This window comes from Mustela putorius, unplaced genomic scaffold (genome assembly GCF_011764305.1).
Source record: "Mustela putorius furo isolate JIRA1106 unplaced genomic scaffold, ASM1176430v1.1 tig00003853_pilon_pilon_pilon, whole genome shotgun sequence".
Lineage (NCBI taxonomy): Eukaryota > Metazoa > Chordata > Mammalia > Carnivora > Mustelidae > Mustela > Mustela putorius.
The window spans coordinates 18,436,384-18,455,724 of NW_025422005.1; the positions used below are offsets into that span (position 1 = coordinate 18,436,384).

The window sequence follows — 19,341 nt, forward strand, 5'->3', positions numbered from 1 at the left end:
AGAAACTCACACCAGAAGGTCATACCCAAGGTCATACAGTCAGCTGACATCACTCTCTTCTTGTTCAGTGTGGCTTTATTTGCAGAAGGAAAAAAAATTGAAAGTAACCTAAATGTCCAGTAATAGGGGACTGGCAAATAAGCTACAGGACACACATCATGGTCCTGAACATACGTGGAAAATCCAGAGGAAAATGCTTTTAACGTTCAACAAATTGACACAGAGAATATACTATTGGGTGGAAAAGCAAGTTATGGTACAGTGTGTACAATATGTTCCCACTTTTGTAAAAAATAACAATAATAAAACCATATGTTAGTGCATGCATGGGGGAAAAATGGCTGCAAACGACCAACACCAGTTCCTTTTGCTCTAGATGTTTCCTGGAGCTAACACTCACCAAGCACTTACCCTTGGTAGGTACTGTTCTAGGCACATGTATGAACCCAGTTAAACCCTGGGAGGGGGGTCCTATTAGCCTTACACTATAAAGGTGCAGATGGGTCATGTGATTTTGTCCAAGGTGACAGGACAAGTAAGTAGGAGAACTGGGATTTAATCCAGACCCAAAGCCCAGATTGAGCAACTGGGCGTTCAGCCATGTAACTGTGGCCCAGACGACTTCTAAGTCCTCTTCAACATCTAGGAACATGGGATTCCCAGTCCTCTGTCCCCCTCAACAGTAGCAATAGTCAGAAGGTAGCCTGACTCCTAGAGATCAGAGATAGAAATCTCCATACCCTCATGGTCACCCCATGATTCTGATTTCTGGCCCTCAGCACTTCCCGTAAACTGGGTTTCCATAAGGAGAGGGCTCCCCTGTGTGGGGGATAAACAAACATGACCTTAGCTGGGCTGGGTCCTGTACCAGCACCTTGTAAACCAGGCAGCTGGACTCACCTGCCCAGGGACACCAAAGGTCAGCCAGATGAACATGAAGATTTTCAGCCACTGCTGGCTCCTGTGCCTGGAGCCCCCCGATGGTTGTGTTAATCCTCTGGCCAGCGCAGTGTGGGTGGCAGCTGGTTCCACACCCCTGGAAACCCCTATGCAGACTGCTCCTGCCCCAGTCAGGGACTGACTGCTTGACAAGAGGGCCAAGCTCCTTGCCAAACAGGCTTTCTTTAATAAAGGGAGGTGTCCCCCTCAGTTGGCCTCTCCCAACAGATTTGTCCAAAGGGGAATACCCTTCCGACTCTTGCAAAAGGTCCCTGTTTTCAGATTCCAGCTCCGGACATTCTGTCTCCAAATCCTCAAGGCAGCTCACCTGGTACAAGAAAGCACAGGGGATTGAGGGCAGATATGTTACAAAACAAATAGAGTTAAATGTTCATTGTCAAATTTTAGGTGGGAGGTAAATGGCTTTTCACTGTATCATTCTTCCAACTTCTTTGGCTTCTGTTAAGAAACTTTTCATAACAAAATATTAGGAAAAGCACTTTGTGCACCTGCTGCTCCCTCTGCCCGAAAGCCTCCTCCTCCTGTCAGAGGACCACCCCCACACTCTCCATCTCCCAGCCAAGCACTGAAAGAACAGGGATTTTTTTTTTTAAGGTTTTATTTATTTATTTGACAGAGAGGGATCACAAGTAGATAGAGAGGCAGGCAGAGAGAGAGAGAGGAAAGCAGGCTCCCTGCTGAGCAGAGAGCCCGATGCGGGACTCGATCCTAGGACCCTGAGATCATGACATGAGCCAAAGGCAGCGGCTTAACCCATTGAGCCACCCAGCCACCCCAGAACAGGGATTTTTGATTGTTGTATCTCAACACCTAGTGCTCCGTCCTAATAGGTGATCAATAAATATTTGGTTTTTAAAAAGATTTTCTTTATTTATTTGAGAGAGAGAGAGAGAAAGCACATAGAGGAAGAGGGAGAAGCAGACACCCCACTTGAGCCAGAGCCTGAGGTGGAGCTTGAACCCAGGACCCATGAGATCATGACCTGAGCCTAAGGCAGATGCTTAACTAATGGAGCCACCCAGACTCCCCTAAATATTTGTTGAATAAATAACAACTGCCATTTTCGGAATGCCAAGCACTGGACCAAGCATTTTGCATACATTATTCCATCTACTTTTCCCCTCAAGCCTGTGAGAACAGGCATAGTCATCCCGTCTTACAGATGAGGAAGCTGCTGCTCAGAGAGGTGATGTGAGTGCTCAACGTCACACAGCTCATAAATGCTAGGGGTGGGACCCAACCACTTCCATCTATGCCAACCGCTTATGCTGTCAACTACTTTGCAATTCTGCCTTCCATTTAGTAAACCACTCACAGTCTCAATTTCCTTATGAGTCAAGTAAGGTGACCTGCTCTACTTTCCTCACAGAGTTCTCACAAACCTGGGAAGAGTAAGCCTGAGTGGCAGCTGGGTTATAGAAAGGAAGGGAGGCACGTGGTAGCATGCCTGTGGCCTTCTGATCTAAGTGACCAGGTCTCCTCCAGGTACGACGAATCAAGTCCGAGAGACTGCGGAATTCACATGTAATCATGCATTTTCTATAAAAACAGGACTCCATCATCATACTCACCATGTCATCCTCATCTGAGTCAAGCATTGTAAAGCTCGGTCATGGGCAGTGAGCAAGCACGTAGGGAGGTCCTCCATTACCTCTACCAAGGGTGTGTGATCCTGCTCTGGGCCTGCCTGGTTAAAGTGGGGCTCAGTCATTCATTCACTGAATGTGAGCTTCGGAGTCAGGCAATTTGCGTTCAAAACCTGACTCCACAAATTATTAGCTGTGTGAACTTGGGCGGGATGATCAATATCTCTGTTTCCTCATCTTTTTTTTTTTTTTTAAAGATTTTATTTATTTATTTGACAGAGATCACAAGTAGGCAGAGAGGCAGGCAGAGAGAGAGAGGCGGAAGCAGGCACCCCGCTGAGCAGAGAGCCCAATGCCGGCCTCCATCCCAGGACCCTGGGATCATGACCTGAGCCGAAGGTAGAGGCTTAACCCACTGAGCCTCCCAGGTGCCCTGCTTCCTCATCTCTAAAGTAGAGAAAATCAGTGTCAACCTCATAGGGTGGTTGTGAAGATTTTTTTTTAAAGGTTTGTTTATTTGAGAGAGAGTGCGCGCATGTGATGGGAGGAGGGGCGGACAGGGAGAATCTTCAAGTAGACTCCTCACAGGTGTGGAGCCTAATGTGGGGTTTGATCCCATGACCCACAAGATCATGATCTGAGCTGAATCCAAGAGCTGGACGCCCAACCGGCTGAGCCACCCAGGGAACCCCAGTCATGAAGAGTATATGAGGAAGAGTGCGTTAAGTGTCAGATGTGTAGAAAATCTTCCATAAATATTTGTAATTATTATAATTGCACAGGGTTGGCATATTTACCGTAGAAAACTCTGAAAATGCAGACATGGCAAAAAGTTTACATAAAGCATCCATGATTTCAACATCTCCAAAAACCAGTTCTACTTCTTTTTGTATATTTTTCAGATTTTTATTTTACTATTCATGTGAATTTACACCTTGTTTTCTCCCCTACAAAAATGGGATTATACAGCACATACTGTTGGGTAATTGCTTTTTCCATGAACAGTATATCATAAATCATTTCCAAGCCAGGACAATCTTTACAGTTTATCAGGGTGGCTAAGAACCCAGGCTCTGATGCCAGAATTTCTGAGTTTGAATCTGGGCTCTGTCACTTATTGTGTGACCTTAGGCAAAGAACTGACTTGTTCTGTGCCAGTTTTCTCCTCTGTAATATGGCATCAGTAATCATCCCTACCTCGTGGGGTTGTTGTAAGGATGAGATCAAAGTGCTTAGAGCAGTGACTGTACGTGGTAAGTGCTCTGTGTCACCATTCTCCATGCCAGAGGACTTTTGTGGTAAGAATGTGTGACCGTTTGACTAGCCCCCTTTGTGGGATTATCTGGGCTATTTCTAAACTGTTCCTGTTCTAAACACTACAATGAATATTCTCCATTAACAGGGCTCTCTAGGGGACACAGATACATGTATGAGAGGTGGCCATCCTAATGTCTGGATTTTTCTGTGACTCCTGAGGCATGGGAACCAAGTTCGAGGCAGCTGGGCCAGCCCTGCCTGGTGGGCTTGAGGGAACTGAAGCTACTGAAAGGGGGGGTGGATGTAGTTTTCTTGTTTGTGATACAGGGTGTGATGATCACTCTCCAGGCTATTCTGAGCCATTCCGAGCTCAGGTGAAGCTCAAGTGCAAATCTCAATCCCTTGCTCATCAAACGTCCGAGGAGAAGAGGAGGGAAAGCCCTGAATTCTTGACTGGGTCTTGGTCTTTTGAATGAGAACAAATGATTTCCCTTCCCTGTCTTACTCATCTGTAAAATGGCCACTGACCTCCCCTGGCTCCTGACTGGTAGTAGAGGTATGGGGAGTTGGGGGTGCTCTGTGGCAGGCGGGAGGTCTGCCTCATATCTGCCCAGGTCTGTGCCCTTAGGATCCTAAAGAGCCATTTGAGGGCTCAGAGGGGAAAGGCTGGAACTTGATTGGAGACAAAGGGGGTGTGGGCTAGGGTGGGCCAGTAAAAGAGATGGTCTGGCTGGGGCAGAAGGAGTGAGAGAGAACAAAATGGAGAAGGGCGGTTGTCCTGTGGGCTCTTGGCAAGAGGACCATTCTCATCATCCCACTCAAGCCAATCACCCGACCAACACCAGATACAACCTATAGCATCACAGCTTGATCTCATTCAGCTGTTCCTTGAGCTAAACTGCTCTACCAAGCCAACTTCAGAATTTTATTTTCTCTGAGCCTCAGTTTTCTCATCTGCAAAATGGAGCTAATATGACCTGCTTCTAAACATAGGGCTTGAAGTGTCTCCAGAGTGGATCTTGGCACAACTGTATGCAGGTAACTCAACACCAGGGAGTTAAGACTGGAACCCAGAACTCCAGATTTTCTCTGTTCTCTCTTTCTCCCATGTAGCCCTATGCTTGAGAGTAACTCCCAGTCACTCCACGCTTCTCCCATGGCATGGGATGTCCTTATCAGGATAGTAGGCTAGACAGTGAGCTTCGGCGCCTCTGTCATCTTTTCCAGGATTACTCACCTTTTCATTTCACAGTGTGTCATGGTACTGTCCTAGATAACAGGGACATAAGGGGGAAGTGGAAAAGCCCATGGATATGGCCCTGTTATAACCTTACTGAGTTGGCTGTTTGTCTCTGGCTCAGGTAATCTGAAGCCTTGAGGTTCTGGAGCTGATGGCTATTCAGATCTAGGGTCCCATGGAGTCTGGAGCCAGGATCTTACCATAAAAACTTCCTAAGGCATTCAAGCCACCAGCATATTGATTTTTAGGTCCTGTCTGTATCCTCCTCCATGAACAAATTCACCTTGGCAGCTGAAGCCTTTTCCTGCTGCTCCAAGCAGAGCGTTCCATTCAGACCCTTTCACAATGATGGGCAGCCTTGGTGGAAGTTTGAACTCACAGAGTTTGTTATCCTTGGCCACGCAGGGCCACTTTATCAACATGCTGGAGAGAAGTGAGGGATGAAAAACAAGTATACTATTAATAGTAATAGTTCGCTGTCATCTATTGCATGCCCAAGTGGAAAGAGAGGTTCTAAGATTCTGTGACGTGCCCAAGCTAGTAAGTGACTAAGCTGGTCTGAAAAGGCAGGTACTCTTGCGATTTTTCAAAATTGCGTCTCTTCAGAATATGGATCCAATCTCCCAAGAAGCTTTCGTCCTTGGTGGATGAACAAGCCTACCCAGGAAACTGACTTAGGAGCAGCACTGGGGAGATGCTCTGTGTGGGAGCAAAGGCAGGAAGAAGGGAAGATAAAGCTTCAATGGGTTTGAGGACAGTGAGTAGATAAGGCTTGCTGGAAAAGGACACTGGGTCTCCCTTGTGACGGCTCTGGATGCCATAACAAAGAGAATGGTTTTCAGGTTTGGGAGATCTTTAAAGATTTGTGAGCACCTGGGTGGCTCAGTGGGTTGAAGCCTCTGCCTTCGGCTCAGGTCATGGTCCCAGGGTCTTGGGATCGAGCCCCACGTCGGGCTCTCTGCTCAGCAGGGAGCCTGCTTCCTCCCCTCTCTCTCTGCCTGCCTCTCTGCCTACCTGTGACCTCTGCCTGTCAAATAAATAAATAAAATCTTAAAAAAAAAAAAAGATTTGTGAGCAGAGTAAAATAAGAACAGCAGATGAAAATGACGAATTTGATACAAATTACAAGTTCCTCCTTGGGGGTAATTATAGGGTAGGAAGAGGTCCACCCACTTCAGGACAAAACCAGATACCATCTACTTCCTGGAAGTTTTTAAAATGTGCTGGAAGACCACCTAACAGTCCCACTGCTGGTGTGTGGTTAAGTTGGTACAGCCACTTGATGGGAGATTCAGCAGCCATCAGAAATATTTAGGGAGAATGCATAGTAACATGGGACAATGTTTACATTAAGGGACAGAATACAAAAAGATGGACCTTAAAGGCCCTCAGTGGCAACCTGTTGGGACCCCTCGCACTTTTGAGAGCTTTTTCTGTATGTTCACTTAATAAACTTCTTTTGATCTACACACACACACACACACACAACACACACACACACACACAAACAGAACACAAAGTTGAATATCTAGTATGATCACTACTCTGTTTAGTAATAATAGCAGCAATAGGAAAAAGAATATCACCCATGGGGACAAATAGGAAAAAAAGAAAAAATTTAGAATGCTGATAGTGGTCGTGATAAGGTGATGAGATCCATGAGTGTTTCTTCTCCCTTCAGCTACTTTTTGACAGCTGCCCAGTTCTCTTTAATGACATTCTTTTTAAAAGAATCTTTGCTGTATTTTCTAATGTGATTTTTTTCATACCTACGTTGCAAGGGAATAATGAGGAGTAAATGAGTAAGTATATGTAAAGCACTTAGCACGGTGCCTGGCACAAAATCGGAGCTCCAGGAAGGTCGGGTGAGGGGGTCGCTGGCCGGTGTCCCAACATCTGAGAAGCCCGGCACTCGCCGCGGAGCAGCCGCTCTTAGTCCCCGCGGCATGGGCCCCTCGCGCGGCACAGACACGTCCCCGACGCTGACGCTCGCCGTGTCCAGCAGGCACTATGCCAGCGGAGCCAGCCACGCAGCCCGCCCTGCGGACGTGGAGCGAGGGTCGCACCGCCCCATACACACCCGGCAGCACAGCGAGACGTCGCGCGCACTCACGGCCCCGCCCCCTGTGACGCGACCTCTAGGGGGCGGGACCGCAGCAGCCCCGCCTCGCACCTCCTCCGATTGGCCGCCGCCCTGTCACCACGTCGCGGGGAGCTGGCAGGGTGTGTGTGTGTGTCTATGTGTGTGGGGGGTTTGCTTTGTCATTCGTACCCCCGTCGCGCGCTGACGCGGCCGGCCTGGCAAACGCTCCAGGATCCGCAGGAAGGGCCCCCGGCGCTGACCCCGGAGGCTCCCGGAGGGGGAGGATGCTGCGAGCCCCTTACATAATGACGCGACTGACTGGAGCACATGTCAGCGCAGAAACAGCACATGCCGCAAACCCAGGCCTCCTTATTTCATACGGTGCTAGTGATAGCGGGCACTGAATATAGCACGGTATGCTCTAGCATGGATTATCATACAATGAAACGCAATTCAATAGTCATGCAGTGTACCTTCGCAATAAGGCATAATATAGGATGTTATATTTATAGGGCCTATTTATAAGCCTCTATTTAAATCTTTTCTGATAGGCCCAGGCACGCACACAGTCACTATAATGATTGGCGCATTCTTCTGTCCTTCAAAGAGGCGGGTTCTCGAGTCCGTTTTGCCTCAGCGGGCCCTTGGATTGGCCGGCAGCGGCGTAGCGGCGCCTTCCATTGGCCCCGGGGGCCGTCCGTCGGAGCCGAGGAGGCGGGCAGGCGGCTGGCTGGTGCTGGGGCGGGCGGGCCCCGGAATTGTCATTTCTTTGTTTCGGAAGGCGGAGGAGGCTCTGAGCCCCCCCTCCCCGTCCCACCCCCTCCCCCCGGGTGCTGGCTCCATGTCTGTGTGACCGGCCCCAGGGGTAGAGTCCAGGCCCGACGCGGGGCGGGCCGGCGGCGGCGGCGGCGGCCGAGGTGAGAGACGGCAGCGGAGGCGGCGCGGGCACCCGGCCCCCCAGCGGGAGGATGAAGCGGCGGAACGCGGACTGCAGTAAGCTCCGCCGCCCCCTAAAGCGGAATCGGATCACCGAGGGCATCTACGGCAGGTGAGCTGCGGCGCCCCCGCCTCCGCCCGCGCGGGCCCCGCGGCCCCCGGTCGGCTCCGGAGGGGCCCGGCCCCGTTATGTAACCCCGACTAGGCCGCACGCCCGCGCCGGGGGCTCTCCGGAGGAGCGCAGCCCGGGGGGCTCCGGCCGGCCCGCAGGGGTGCGCTCCGGGGGCGCGGGGCGTGGCGAGGGCCGCCGGCTGGGCGGGGAGGGCGCGGCGGGCGCTGGCAGAGGAAGCAGCCGAGCCGCCGTTGGGCGCTCCCTGGCCCCGCCGGGGCCGGGGGGGGGGAGGGGCGGCGAGCCCCCTCCCCTCCCGCAACCCTGGCCCGCGCCGCGGGGCCCCGAGGGCCGCTCCCGGGAACGCCGGGCCTCCGCTGGACCCCAGTTCCGCTCTGGCCTGAGAGTCGCCGGCCTGAGTCGGGAGGCGCGTGGACCATATGCACTAGGAGGAAAGGCTGACAAAGTTGGGAGCAGACAGTGGCCCCACGGTCCCCGGCGGACTGGGCAGGTGGCCACGTTGCCCCTTCTTTCGCCCTCTACTTCTCTTGCGGGATCTCAGGCTTGGCACCGCGGGCTGAAGCCGATACCCCCTAATCATGCCCTGTGGCCCCGCTCCAGACTCAGAAGGAGCGGATGATCATTTTCTCAGCAAACATTATTTTGACCATTCTAAGCAGATAGTTTTCATTGAACCTTTTAAAAGGGATTTTTTTCCAAACTCAAAATTTTCTTTTTCTTCCGGAAAAAAAAAAAAGAAAGAAAGAAAGAAAGACAGCGTCCCTTTAAATAGAAACTGAATTCACTGCTCTGAGGGGGAGAAGGACAACAGGTTCATGGGGCAATTTAGTGACAATCACAGCTTCCTAAGCACAACTTGTGGGCGACCTGTTATTTTCTGGTTCTTCTTAGAATGTTCATTCTGAATGGGACTTGCCTTGATAAATGATTTTGGTGGAGAAATAATTCATTTACAAAGGAGAATTCTCAGCATGTGCATTTTGGCTTAATTGAGCCTTCGTGGTATTTTACAGTTTAGCTCTTAGAGCTGAACGATTTAGAGAAATATGTGAGGTAGTTGATAACACCCAAGTTGTCACCAAGCTAATGACCAAATCTTAGCATAACTGTATACCTTGCACATGCTCTTGTTTACATATATGGAAGATTGCTTTCACAAAGCAGCCAAGTGATGTAAACATCAGGGGTTCCTTTATTTCAAGTTCAGAAGCATTAAGAAGTCAAAGTATAAAGTTCCTTATATATATTTATCCTTCTGTATAAGTATATTCTTAGGTAATGAGCCATAGATCATAGGAACCATTCATTCATTCGTTCAACAAATGTATATGCTATGTGCCAGGCTCTGTTCTAGCTTTGAGGGTACAGAGTCCCAGTAAAACAGGCCAAAGTCCATGCTGAATCAATCAAACCTGACCATTTAAACTAAAAGTGAAAAAACAAAAACCATTTTCCTACAGATTTAATGGTGGGGGGGGAATGTCTCTTCAAATTGAAGATACTATGATCCTGTAGGAAGGATGTTTTTCTGCCCATTGAAAACTATTTGAACAACTTAATAGTGACACAAGAATAGCAAAAGCATATTAAACAGAATTGTACACCAAGGACTTTGAATGGCTGCTAGTCACAGTAACATATGATGATATACTTTTATACAAAGAAGACTGGGGAGCCCATATTGTTTACATGTGTTATATTTTGACATCTCTTTATATTTGAACAAATGATGCCCAATTTAATACCTGCTTGAGAGTAACCACTCCATCAACATGAACAATATGAATTCATTGTCTAGTGAAGATCTGTTATTTCAGTGATGAACTTTTGGAATTCAGATGTTCTTACTCTAAAGTAAATATGCTATGCAAGTTATTCAGAGTTTTGTTGTAATATTTTATTTTATTTTTTAAAGATTTTATTTATTTGACAGACTCAGCGAGAGAGGAAACACAAGCAGGGGGAATGGGAGAGGGAGAAGCAGGCTTCTTGCTGGGGAGGGAGCCTGATTTGGGGCTCAATCCCAGGACCCTGGGATACATGACCTGAGCTGAGGGCAGACGCTTAAGAACTGAGGCACCCAGGCGCCCCTTGCTGTAAAATATTAAAACCCAACAGCTCTCAACTCTGTTTTACCCTTCTCTGTTTGGCATTCTTTAAGTTAGATGTTAATCAAACACCTACATATATTTCTAGCTATCTTTCCTTGATATATAGCATCATATATCAAATGAATGTTTTAATTCACATACCTGTTTCTTAGTTTATAATATGGAGTATTGGACTAAAGTACAAGATCATAGTTTTGTTTTTTTCAAATTCTGTTTTGAAAAAAGGTTTAGAAATTTTTCCTTTATTTCTAAAGCAAACAGAACGAGTGGGCTAGTTATAAATTATGATGTTTGAGGATTTGTGAATATCGAATTTCTGTGATCATTGAATTTAACTCTGTATTAAATTGTTCTTCATACCATCTATTGCCCATTTTGTTTTTCAACATCTGGCCAATTTTGGTCTCATTAAACAGAGAGCTTGGTTTTTTTTCTGAGACCCTGTTGACAGTTTTGATAACCACTATCTACTGTTTCACAGCATAACGTTTCATGAATGTTATTTTCATGTTCTCAGTCTGTACAACCTTTTGAGTCTGGGCATAGCAAGGAGGCAGCTGTGATGAAGAGAGCATTGGACCTCGGGCATCAGGAGACCTGGGTTTGGACTCAGAATCCCAGCTCTGCCACTTTAAGCCCCATTCTCTCATCTGTCAGATGAGTCTTGAGGTCTAAGGAGCTGGTGTTCAGTTTGTGAAACTCTATAAATTCTAGAGGGCTCTACAAATATTATTTACCATGTTGTTGTTATCACAGTTTAACATGGTTTGGTTTATTCTTTAAGGAGGCAAGAGAGACTATGAGATTTGCTACAGCTATAAACAGAAGTTGAGTAGTCAAAGGGTCAGTTGCTGCTTGGTCTTGCTGGAAAAAATCCTATTGCTGAGACGCTTTTAATCATGGGCTCCAATCCAGCAACTGTGACTGAGGTGATTGTTAAATGATATGGTTATTGTCAGTATAATCACTGTGATAGAATCGTTTTGGGGGCAAGGTAGAAGGAAAATGGATTTTAGACATATCGGCATTATCTACGTTTATATGTGTGCCCGTTGTTTGAAAACTGAAAGGTACAGATATCTTATTCTGTCAAATTAATAATCAAGAATAAGAGAGGAGAAACAGGAATAGTGATGATTGTCTTTTATGTTATTAAGGACTAAAATTCGAAGCACATTTAAAAATCATCCACGCCAGCATAGATCTAGAGTGGGAATTCAGTATTCAATAAATGCTGTGTGTGTGAGTTAATAAATAAATGAATATAAACGAATTCCTCCTACTTGGTTAAGAACCTCCATTGTTCAGGGAATTGTGAAGGATACAGGATAGGATATGATTTCTTGTCTTCAGGAGTTTACAGTCTAGTCGATCATCATAATGCCCTCTTAAACTTATACAGTGCTTTTGAGGTTCCAGAAAACTTTGCGTTCTGTTCAAGGAAAAGTATGTTTGTTGAATTACATTTTAGCTGGCTGTTTTAGTTTTTCGCCTGAGGCATTAACAACTTTATTTTGCCCTGTGCTATTTTACAATGAAGTAGACGGTCGCCACTAAGTGAGGAATTGTTTTCTAACTCAAATGAGATAGATGTGAAAGTACTTTGGAAATGATAAGGAACAGTTATTTATTTATTTTTTTAAGATTTTATTTATTTATTTGACAGAGATCACAAGTAGGCAGAGAGGCAGGCAGAGAGAGGAGGAAGCAGGCTCCCTGCTGAGCAGAGAGCCCCATGTGGGGCTTGATCCCAGGACCTTGGGATCACGTCCTGAGCTGAAGGCAGAGGCTTTAACCCACTGAGCAACCCAGGCGCCCCATAAGGGACAGTTATTAATAAGAGAAAGTAAAATAAATAACTGCACTTAACTGTGACATTTCTGAGGTCCTCAGGTTTTATGGCAGTCATTCTCTGTCCAGGTCTCTGCCTTCACACATGAACCAGACACTCCCAACAGTAACGTCTAATTACAAGCAGTGATTCTCCAGGTGAGGTGGGGTTGGAGTGCTGTGTAGTTTTTAAAAGCCTTAAGGGGATCCTCTGTGGTTTACCCATCTGTCACTTTGGAACACTGGAACAAGTGTTCCCCCACTTCCTTCCCCCTGAGAATTACTGACTTTATAATGGGAAGATGAGGAGATGAGGTGTGGTAAGTAGAAGATGGGGCAGAGATGTTTATGTTGAAAGCCTCTGCAGTTAAAATTGTTTCTTGCCCAAGTAGGCACAGTAAGCATTTTAAGTAAGGCACATGTGTTAAACTTCAGGAAACTGTTTTATATCTTTGTTTTAGGTGGTTGAAGGAAGCGCCCCTTCACTCACGAATTTACAAATACTTCCTGTCTCCGTGTGTGGGGGGGGGGTTGGGGGGGTGTTCTGCCTGCCACCTGCGGCTTAGGGGGTGTGGGGCTGGCCCCGACTCTTGGCTTCTGACAACTTCATGCCCTCCCCCTGGAGCTGAGGACTCAGGACATCCCTGATAGATGGAATACCTTGTCCCATCTTTGTTTCAGGAGAGCGTTTCCTGGCCTTTGACTTCTGAAGTGATCAAAGTTTCCATCCCTCTCCGCTTCCTAATTTCCTTTTACAGACCCTAGTCTAGCTAATCTCACCTCCAGAGATTTCACTTGCCGGCTTTTCCTGCCTCTTTAATTAATGATGTTTCCTAAGCCTCGTTTTAGCCTCCTCTGGGCTATGCTTCTTAAAGCCACTAGAGGCTGGCATGACCCTTGGCTGCCTTGATTGTACTCGTGTTCTTGCCACCGAAACCCCACACGCCAGTGTTGCAACCTCACAGCCTAAAAGCACTTTGGTAATCTTGGGAGGCTTTGACTTCAGCCACACTGGACCCGACAGGAAAGTGATAGATTCTGTATTGTTTTAGTGGGGTGTTGGGGAGGGGGGTAAGTTTTGAATAACCTTCCCAGGGAGCTGTTTACCTAATCCTTGTATTGGCAGTTTCCGTGGAGTGCATTTAAAGAAATCTGCCACCCTGGAGTTTTGTACTTAGTTTTTGCCAGTAGTGTATTACCTTAAAAGAAAGGTACTTTCCTCCAGCTTTCATCTGAGTCTTCTCATCTGAGTACTTTTGGCAGTTTAGTTTCATTAGATGTTTTGAAAATCCCTTTCAATTTCTGCTACCAGTTGAGGCAGGGGAAGGAGGGAACATGCTCTAGTTCACATTATTTGCTTTAAAGCTTCCTGTTTTATTAGTGACATTCTCCTTTTTCTTTGATTCCTCGTGGCCTTTCTTGAACGTCACTAGATCTGGAGATTGATTTTAATGGTAGACTTAGTAACTTACTATTTTCACTTTCTTCTTAGTTATGTGCCAAATATTCTGGAGCCAGTTCCTGTTCTTGAGGCACTTATGTTTCCAGGGTCTTTTTCTTTGGCCATTTCTCCCAGATCTTCCCGCTGATATTAACCCTTTGGGGGTTTGTGTGTGTAAATACATGTGTTTTGTTTTGTCATGTTCTAGGCTACCATCCAGGTGATACTTAAGGGGGAAATAATAAAATACAGCATATACCTTGTGGAGTCCAGAGGGTCAGATAGACATTTTCAATATGGTTAAGAGCTCGAAGTTAAATACTGTAATTCGGTTACTTTCCTTAATTCCTTCCTTCCTCCCTCCCTTTCCTTCCTGTCATGGGGCTCGAACTCATAACCCTGAGATCAAGAGTCACATGCTGTACCAGCTGAGCCCACCAGATGCTCCTGGGTTGCTTTTCTTGATGAAATTTAGTGTGCTCTTCAAAAAGATACTGATTACTTTTATTCTCTAGGCTTACTAGATTTGGATGTAATTATTTAACTTGGATCATTTTCAAGAAATAGGCCCAGAATAATAAAGATTTTTGCTCAACAAGCTATGTGAGTATAATCATACAGACCAACAGTAGAAACACATATCCTTTGCTAGATTTTTTTTTTTCCCCATCATGAATTTCTTGAAATACCCAAGGACTGACCATTTCCTCACGGTCTCTCACCTTTAGGCACATGGATCTTGGTAATGGAAACTTTAAAAAATATAATCAGCTGTTTGAATTATTCTTTGAGTCTTTATATCTTCACTTCGACAACATTTTACTTAACTGATACCAAATTGGTCTTGGCTCATCAACTTTCCACAATGCCAACCATCCCCAGACTTTGAAGACCCTTCATAGCACCAACCTTCATTCCTTTGTTTTCCTCTGCTGGTTTTAAGGACAGTGTACTCACATTGAGTGATGGGATTGTGACATCAGAAATAATTTTCCCTCATCCATCTCTTCTGTTGTGTTTTCTTTTTTAGAGGCCTTGCATTTAGTGGTTTGAGATAGTGCAGCTAGTCCACTTGAGGGGTATCTGTAGACCTCACTAATGCATTTATACTGTTTGAGATCTCTTTCCTTACCTAGCACAGGGGAGGTGGCTAGAAACAGTCTAGCTCTGTTTTTAAATTACATTATTACTTCATTCATCTTTAAAGCACTTCTAAAAACCAAATAATTGCTCAGTACTAAAGTCAGTATTTGGCCTATCTTGTAGTGAGGGCACTTGAGTTATAGAGAGAGTGAGTGCCATGTTGATAGTCAAACAAAAAGTTCTGTCTCTGATGAGAGAAATACTAAGGCTAGAGTCTTCTTTCTCAGATGTAATAAGCATTATTTTCTTCTCTTGCTCTAGGCTTGATAAGCTATACCTCATGGTTTATGGTAATTATGACTTCTAAAAAAATGAATTATCTTCTTATTTTTGAATTACATGTTTCTCTATTACAAGGATGATTCTCTTACAATGAGCATGTTTCTCTATTACAGTGATCGTCTAGTACAATGATCATTACAGTTTCGCTAGAAAGCACTCTTGAGTTATCCCATCTTTTGTGCAGTAGTTATTACTTTAAAGAATATTTGACTTTAGGGGATATCTGGGTGGCTCAGTTGGTTAAGCTTCTGCCTTTAGCTCAGGTCATGATCCCAGGGTCCTGGGTCAAGTCTGCTTCTCCTTCTACCTTTCCCTAGTACTCCACTCCTCTGTCTCTTTCTCTCTCTCAAGTAAATAAAATCTTTAAAAAAAAAAAAAAAGAATATTTGCTTTAAATTTTTATTTTCTGCAGAGCTTTATAATGTGTTTACAAATGAAGTTTTTATAAATTCATAGTTTATGAATGAGATACTAAGGGTTTATTTTTTTTGTAAAGTACATCTCATTTTTAAAAACTTGGTTCTTTTGGGGAAATAAAGAATTATATAAGTTGAATGTGTATATAGGAAAGTATATAAAGAAGGGGAATAATATTTATTGAATATCTAATATGAGAGAAGAAAGTCCAGTGTGATGAATAAACATAGGGGCTTCAAAGTCATTTGAACTTGACTTCAAAGAATGTCCCTGACACTAGTTGTATGACCCTGAACAAGTCACTTACTTGCTTTAGCCCTCAGTTTTCTCATCTGTAAAATGAGGATGGTAAATAATACCACCTACTTTAGAGGACTGCTAGAAGGATAATTGACATAAGTCATGTAAAAAACTTAGCATCATGCCCAACACAGATAATTGCTCATAATGTTATTTGCTGTTACTACTACTGTTGTTTTTTTCTTCGTTGTCTTATTTTGTTCCAGTAAGGGTATTAGCTTGTTTCATATGTGAGGAGACCATGATCGCCCCAGGTTTAGTTACTTGATAGAGGCCCATATCTGTCTAACCTCAAAGTCTGTCCCATTTCTGTTGTACAGTATTGTGCCACTTAATTGTTTCTGAGTGGTGTAAGAATTTAGGTGTAAGAATTCATATGATACTCTCAGACTCTCTTACATGGAGGGCAAGAGTCATTATCTTCATTTTCCAGGCGAAGCAACAGGTACCAGGAACCTTTTTTCTTTCTCAAAAAAGAGAAACTCTATTAAATAAATTAAAAAAAAAAACACACAGTATGGCTATGACAGCAGTGCAAAATGTGATAGAACCAGGATTTATTGATTGATCGAGCGCTATCTATTTATCTCTTGCTTTAAGGGACATTAGTGAGGGGCGCCCGGGTGGCTCAGTCATTTGAATGTCTGACTCTTGGTTTCAGCTCAGGTCATGATCTCGCAGTAATGGGATCAAGCCCTGTGTCAGTCTCCACGCTCAGTGGGGAGTCTGCTTGAGAGTCTCTCCCTCCCCCTCTGCCCTTCCCCTTCTTAAAATAAATAAATCTTAAAAAAAAAAAAAGGACATTAGTGAAATAATTGCTGAAATTTGAATAAGGTGTCTAGATCAGATAATAGTAACATATCAATGTTAATTTCCTGACTTCGATTTAAAAAAACCAATAAAACATATATAGGGGATAATGATAGTAAGAACATGGTAAAATGTTTTATCATTTGTGTTCTGGAACCTATAAAGGAACCCTTTGTATTACTCCTGCAACTTTAAGTCCAAAGTTATTTCAAAATGAAGAGTTAAAAAAATAAAAGTAACACATACTTGTTATGAACGAATTAACATGATAGTATATTAGCACATAATGCAACACAGACCTTAGTACTCCTGCTCTGGGGTGATGACTGTTATATAATTTTTAGGTATCATTTTTTTTTTTCTATATAAGCAAACGTGTATTTCTTAACAAAAATAGGGTTCCATTTCACATACAAGTTTCTTGGCTTTTCTCCTCACTTAATCTTTTTTCCTTTTTTTCCCATGGAAATATATTCATTTATGTTTTTTAGCAGCAGCACAGCATTCCAGTAGAATTCACTTCTTTGTGGTCTCCAGACTCCTGTTCCTGTGTTCTTTCAACAGTGCCCCGCAGCCTCTCAGTTCCTGGTTCCTCAGGTTTCTTTCTTATGAAAGGGTAATAACTACCCTGCCTATTTCACAGTTGTAAGACTAAAATGAGATAATGAATATGAAAGCATTTGGGAAAATTACACATGTGATGTAAGCATAAGGTGTGATTAGGTAGATGATTACTACTGCTGAAGGTAGGAGGTGTAATCCTGTGGGTTGTTCCCTCTCTCCTCACGTGCTTCCAGCACTAGCCTCTGAACCTCACAGAGTCCATACTGTCGAAAGTGGTATGGTTTTTATTTTTTTTTAAATATTTTTAAAATATTTTAAAGATTTTTGTTTATTTATTTGACAGAGACAGAGATCTCAAATAGGCAGAGAGGCAGGCAGGCAGAGAGAGAGGGGGAAGCAGGCTCCCCAATGAGCAGAGAGCCCGATGCAGGGCTCGATCCTAGGACCCTGAGATCATGACCTGAGGTGAAGACAGAGGCTTAACCTACTGAGCCACCCAGGCGCCCTTTGTTTTTTTTGTTTTTGTTTTTTTTTTAGATGGAAGTGTTTTTGAAGCAGAATTTCTAAAACTCTGAAGTTCTCCAATTGTGTTAAGTTACAGTACCTGTCCTTGGTTTGTCTGCAGCCTGTCTAGTCCTTTGCAAAAACACTAAAGCACATAATTCTTTTTTATAATATTTATTTATTTATGTTTTATTTTTATTTATTTTTAAAAGATTTTATTTATTTATTTAACAGAGAGAGATCACAAGGAGGCAGAGAAGCACGCAGAGAGGGAAGGGGAAACAGGTTCCCTGCAGAGCAGAGAGCCATATTCAGGGCTCGATCCTAGAACCCTGAGATCATGACTCGAGCCAAAGGCAGAGGCTTAACCCATTGAGCCACCCAGGCGTTCCTATTTATTTATGTTAGAGAGAGAGCATGCACCTGGGAGAGGGGGTGGTTGGGAAGGTTAGAGGGAGAGAGAATCCCAAACAGTCTTCGCACTGAGACCAACAAGAGGCTCGATCTCACAACTGCCGACTCTAGTCCGCCATCTCTCGTTAGTTTTGTCTCGACCTCTTTCCGCTCTTGGTTTATATGGGTTATATCTATCAATATTTGCTGTACTCAAAGTTAAGGTGGACACATTTTAAATAATTATAAGCTGATGTAAAAATAATAAATTCATGAGAAGAGTGGTGTGGCTTTCCATTTTTGCACATTTCTTTAATGTTAGGCTTACTAGAAGACACTTCGAGAACCCTCACTGTAGGCCGAGCCAGTGGCAGGCAGGCCAAACGGAGTGATAGTTTGGTGCGCAGAGCAGGGCTGATTAGATTCATTTCTTCTTACGGACGACCAGAACAGACTGGGAGCAGGTTCATGGTGATCTTTGGAGCAGAACCTGTGTTTGTTTCCTTTGTCATTGTTGCATTGTTCAGATACCCTTCCCAGTCATCTGTGCATGATCTCTCCGTCTACCTTCATTTCAAGTGTGTACTTTGGGAAAGGCCTTGCTGTCAATCCTAAACACTCTTGTGCATTGCAGGTCATTCATTCAACAAATATTTGTTGAGTTTTTGTAGTGTGCGGGGTATTCTGCTGGGCACTGAGGATAAAGCAGGAAACAAAGTAGGCAGCTCTTTTGTTCTTGTGGACTCTACATTTAAACAGTTAATTAAATAAAATACTATTTATTTATAACTGTGATTAAATGTTCTTACGGTACAGGATGTTATGAGCATATAATGGGTAACAGTCTTTACTAATCAGTCTTTACTCAGGGAGGCTTTTTTAAAAGAAGTCATGTTTGGGTGTTGTGTGCTGAAGGATGAGTGCAGTAATAGAAGTGCTTCGTTTGGTTAAATTGTACTTAGGTGGGGATCTTGTCATCTTGTCTGTGACTCAGAAAGAAAAGTAAGAAAATGGAAGAATCAACCCTGAACAGTGATCTCAGTTGAGGGAAGGAGTGCTGAGGGTTTGGAGATAAGTACTGATTATCTAAGTAGATGGTTGTTTTCCTTCTGAGACATTGTGGAATTCAGTGGAAGTTCCATGACAATGAGAAGCTTATACCATGAGCCAGTACTTCTCAAGTTTTAAAGTACACACAAATGGTCTAGGGGTCTGGTGAAAAGGGAGGCTTAGATGTCATAGGTCTGGGATGGGTCCTGAAATAGCTGTTGTTGTTCCGAAAAGCTCGCAGTAACGCTGATGATGCTGGTCCGTGGACCACACTTGGAGTAGCAGGACGATGATTACGCATAAT

General features: G+C 44.4%; 1 protein-coding gene across 1 annotated transcript in view; it reads left to right on the forward strand.

The window, feature by feature from the left end:
* Positions 1-7,832: 7,832 nt before the first annotated feature.
* Positions 7,833-19,341, forward strand: part of MACO1 (macoilin 1) — a 63,209-nt gene continuing 51,700 nt past the window's right edge. The window contains 1 exon segment of the mRNA XM_045063982.1: positions 7,833-8,174. Coding sequence (XP_044919917.1) covers positions 8,095-8,174 — 80 coding nt within the window. The 5' untranslated portion in view covers positions 7,833-8,094.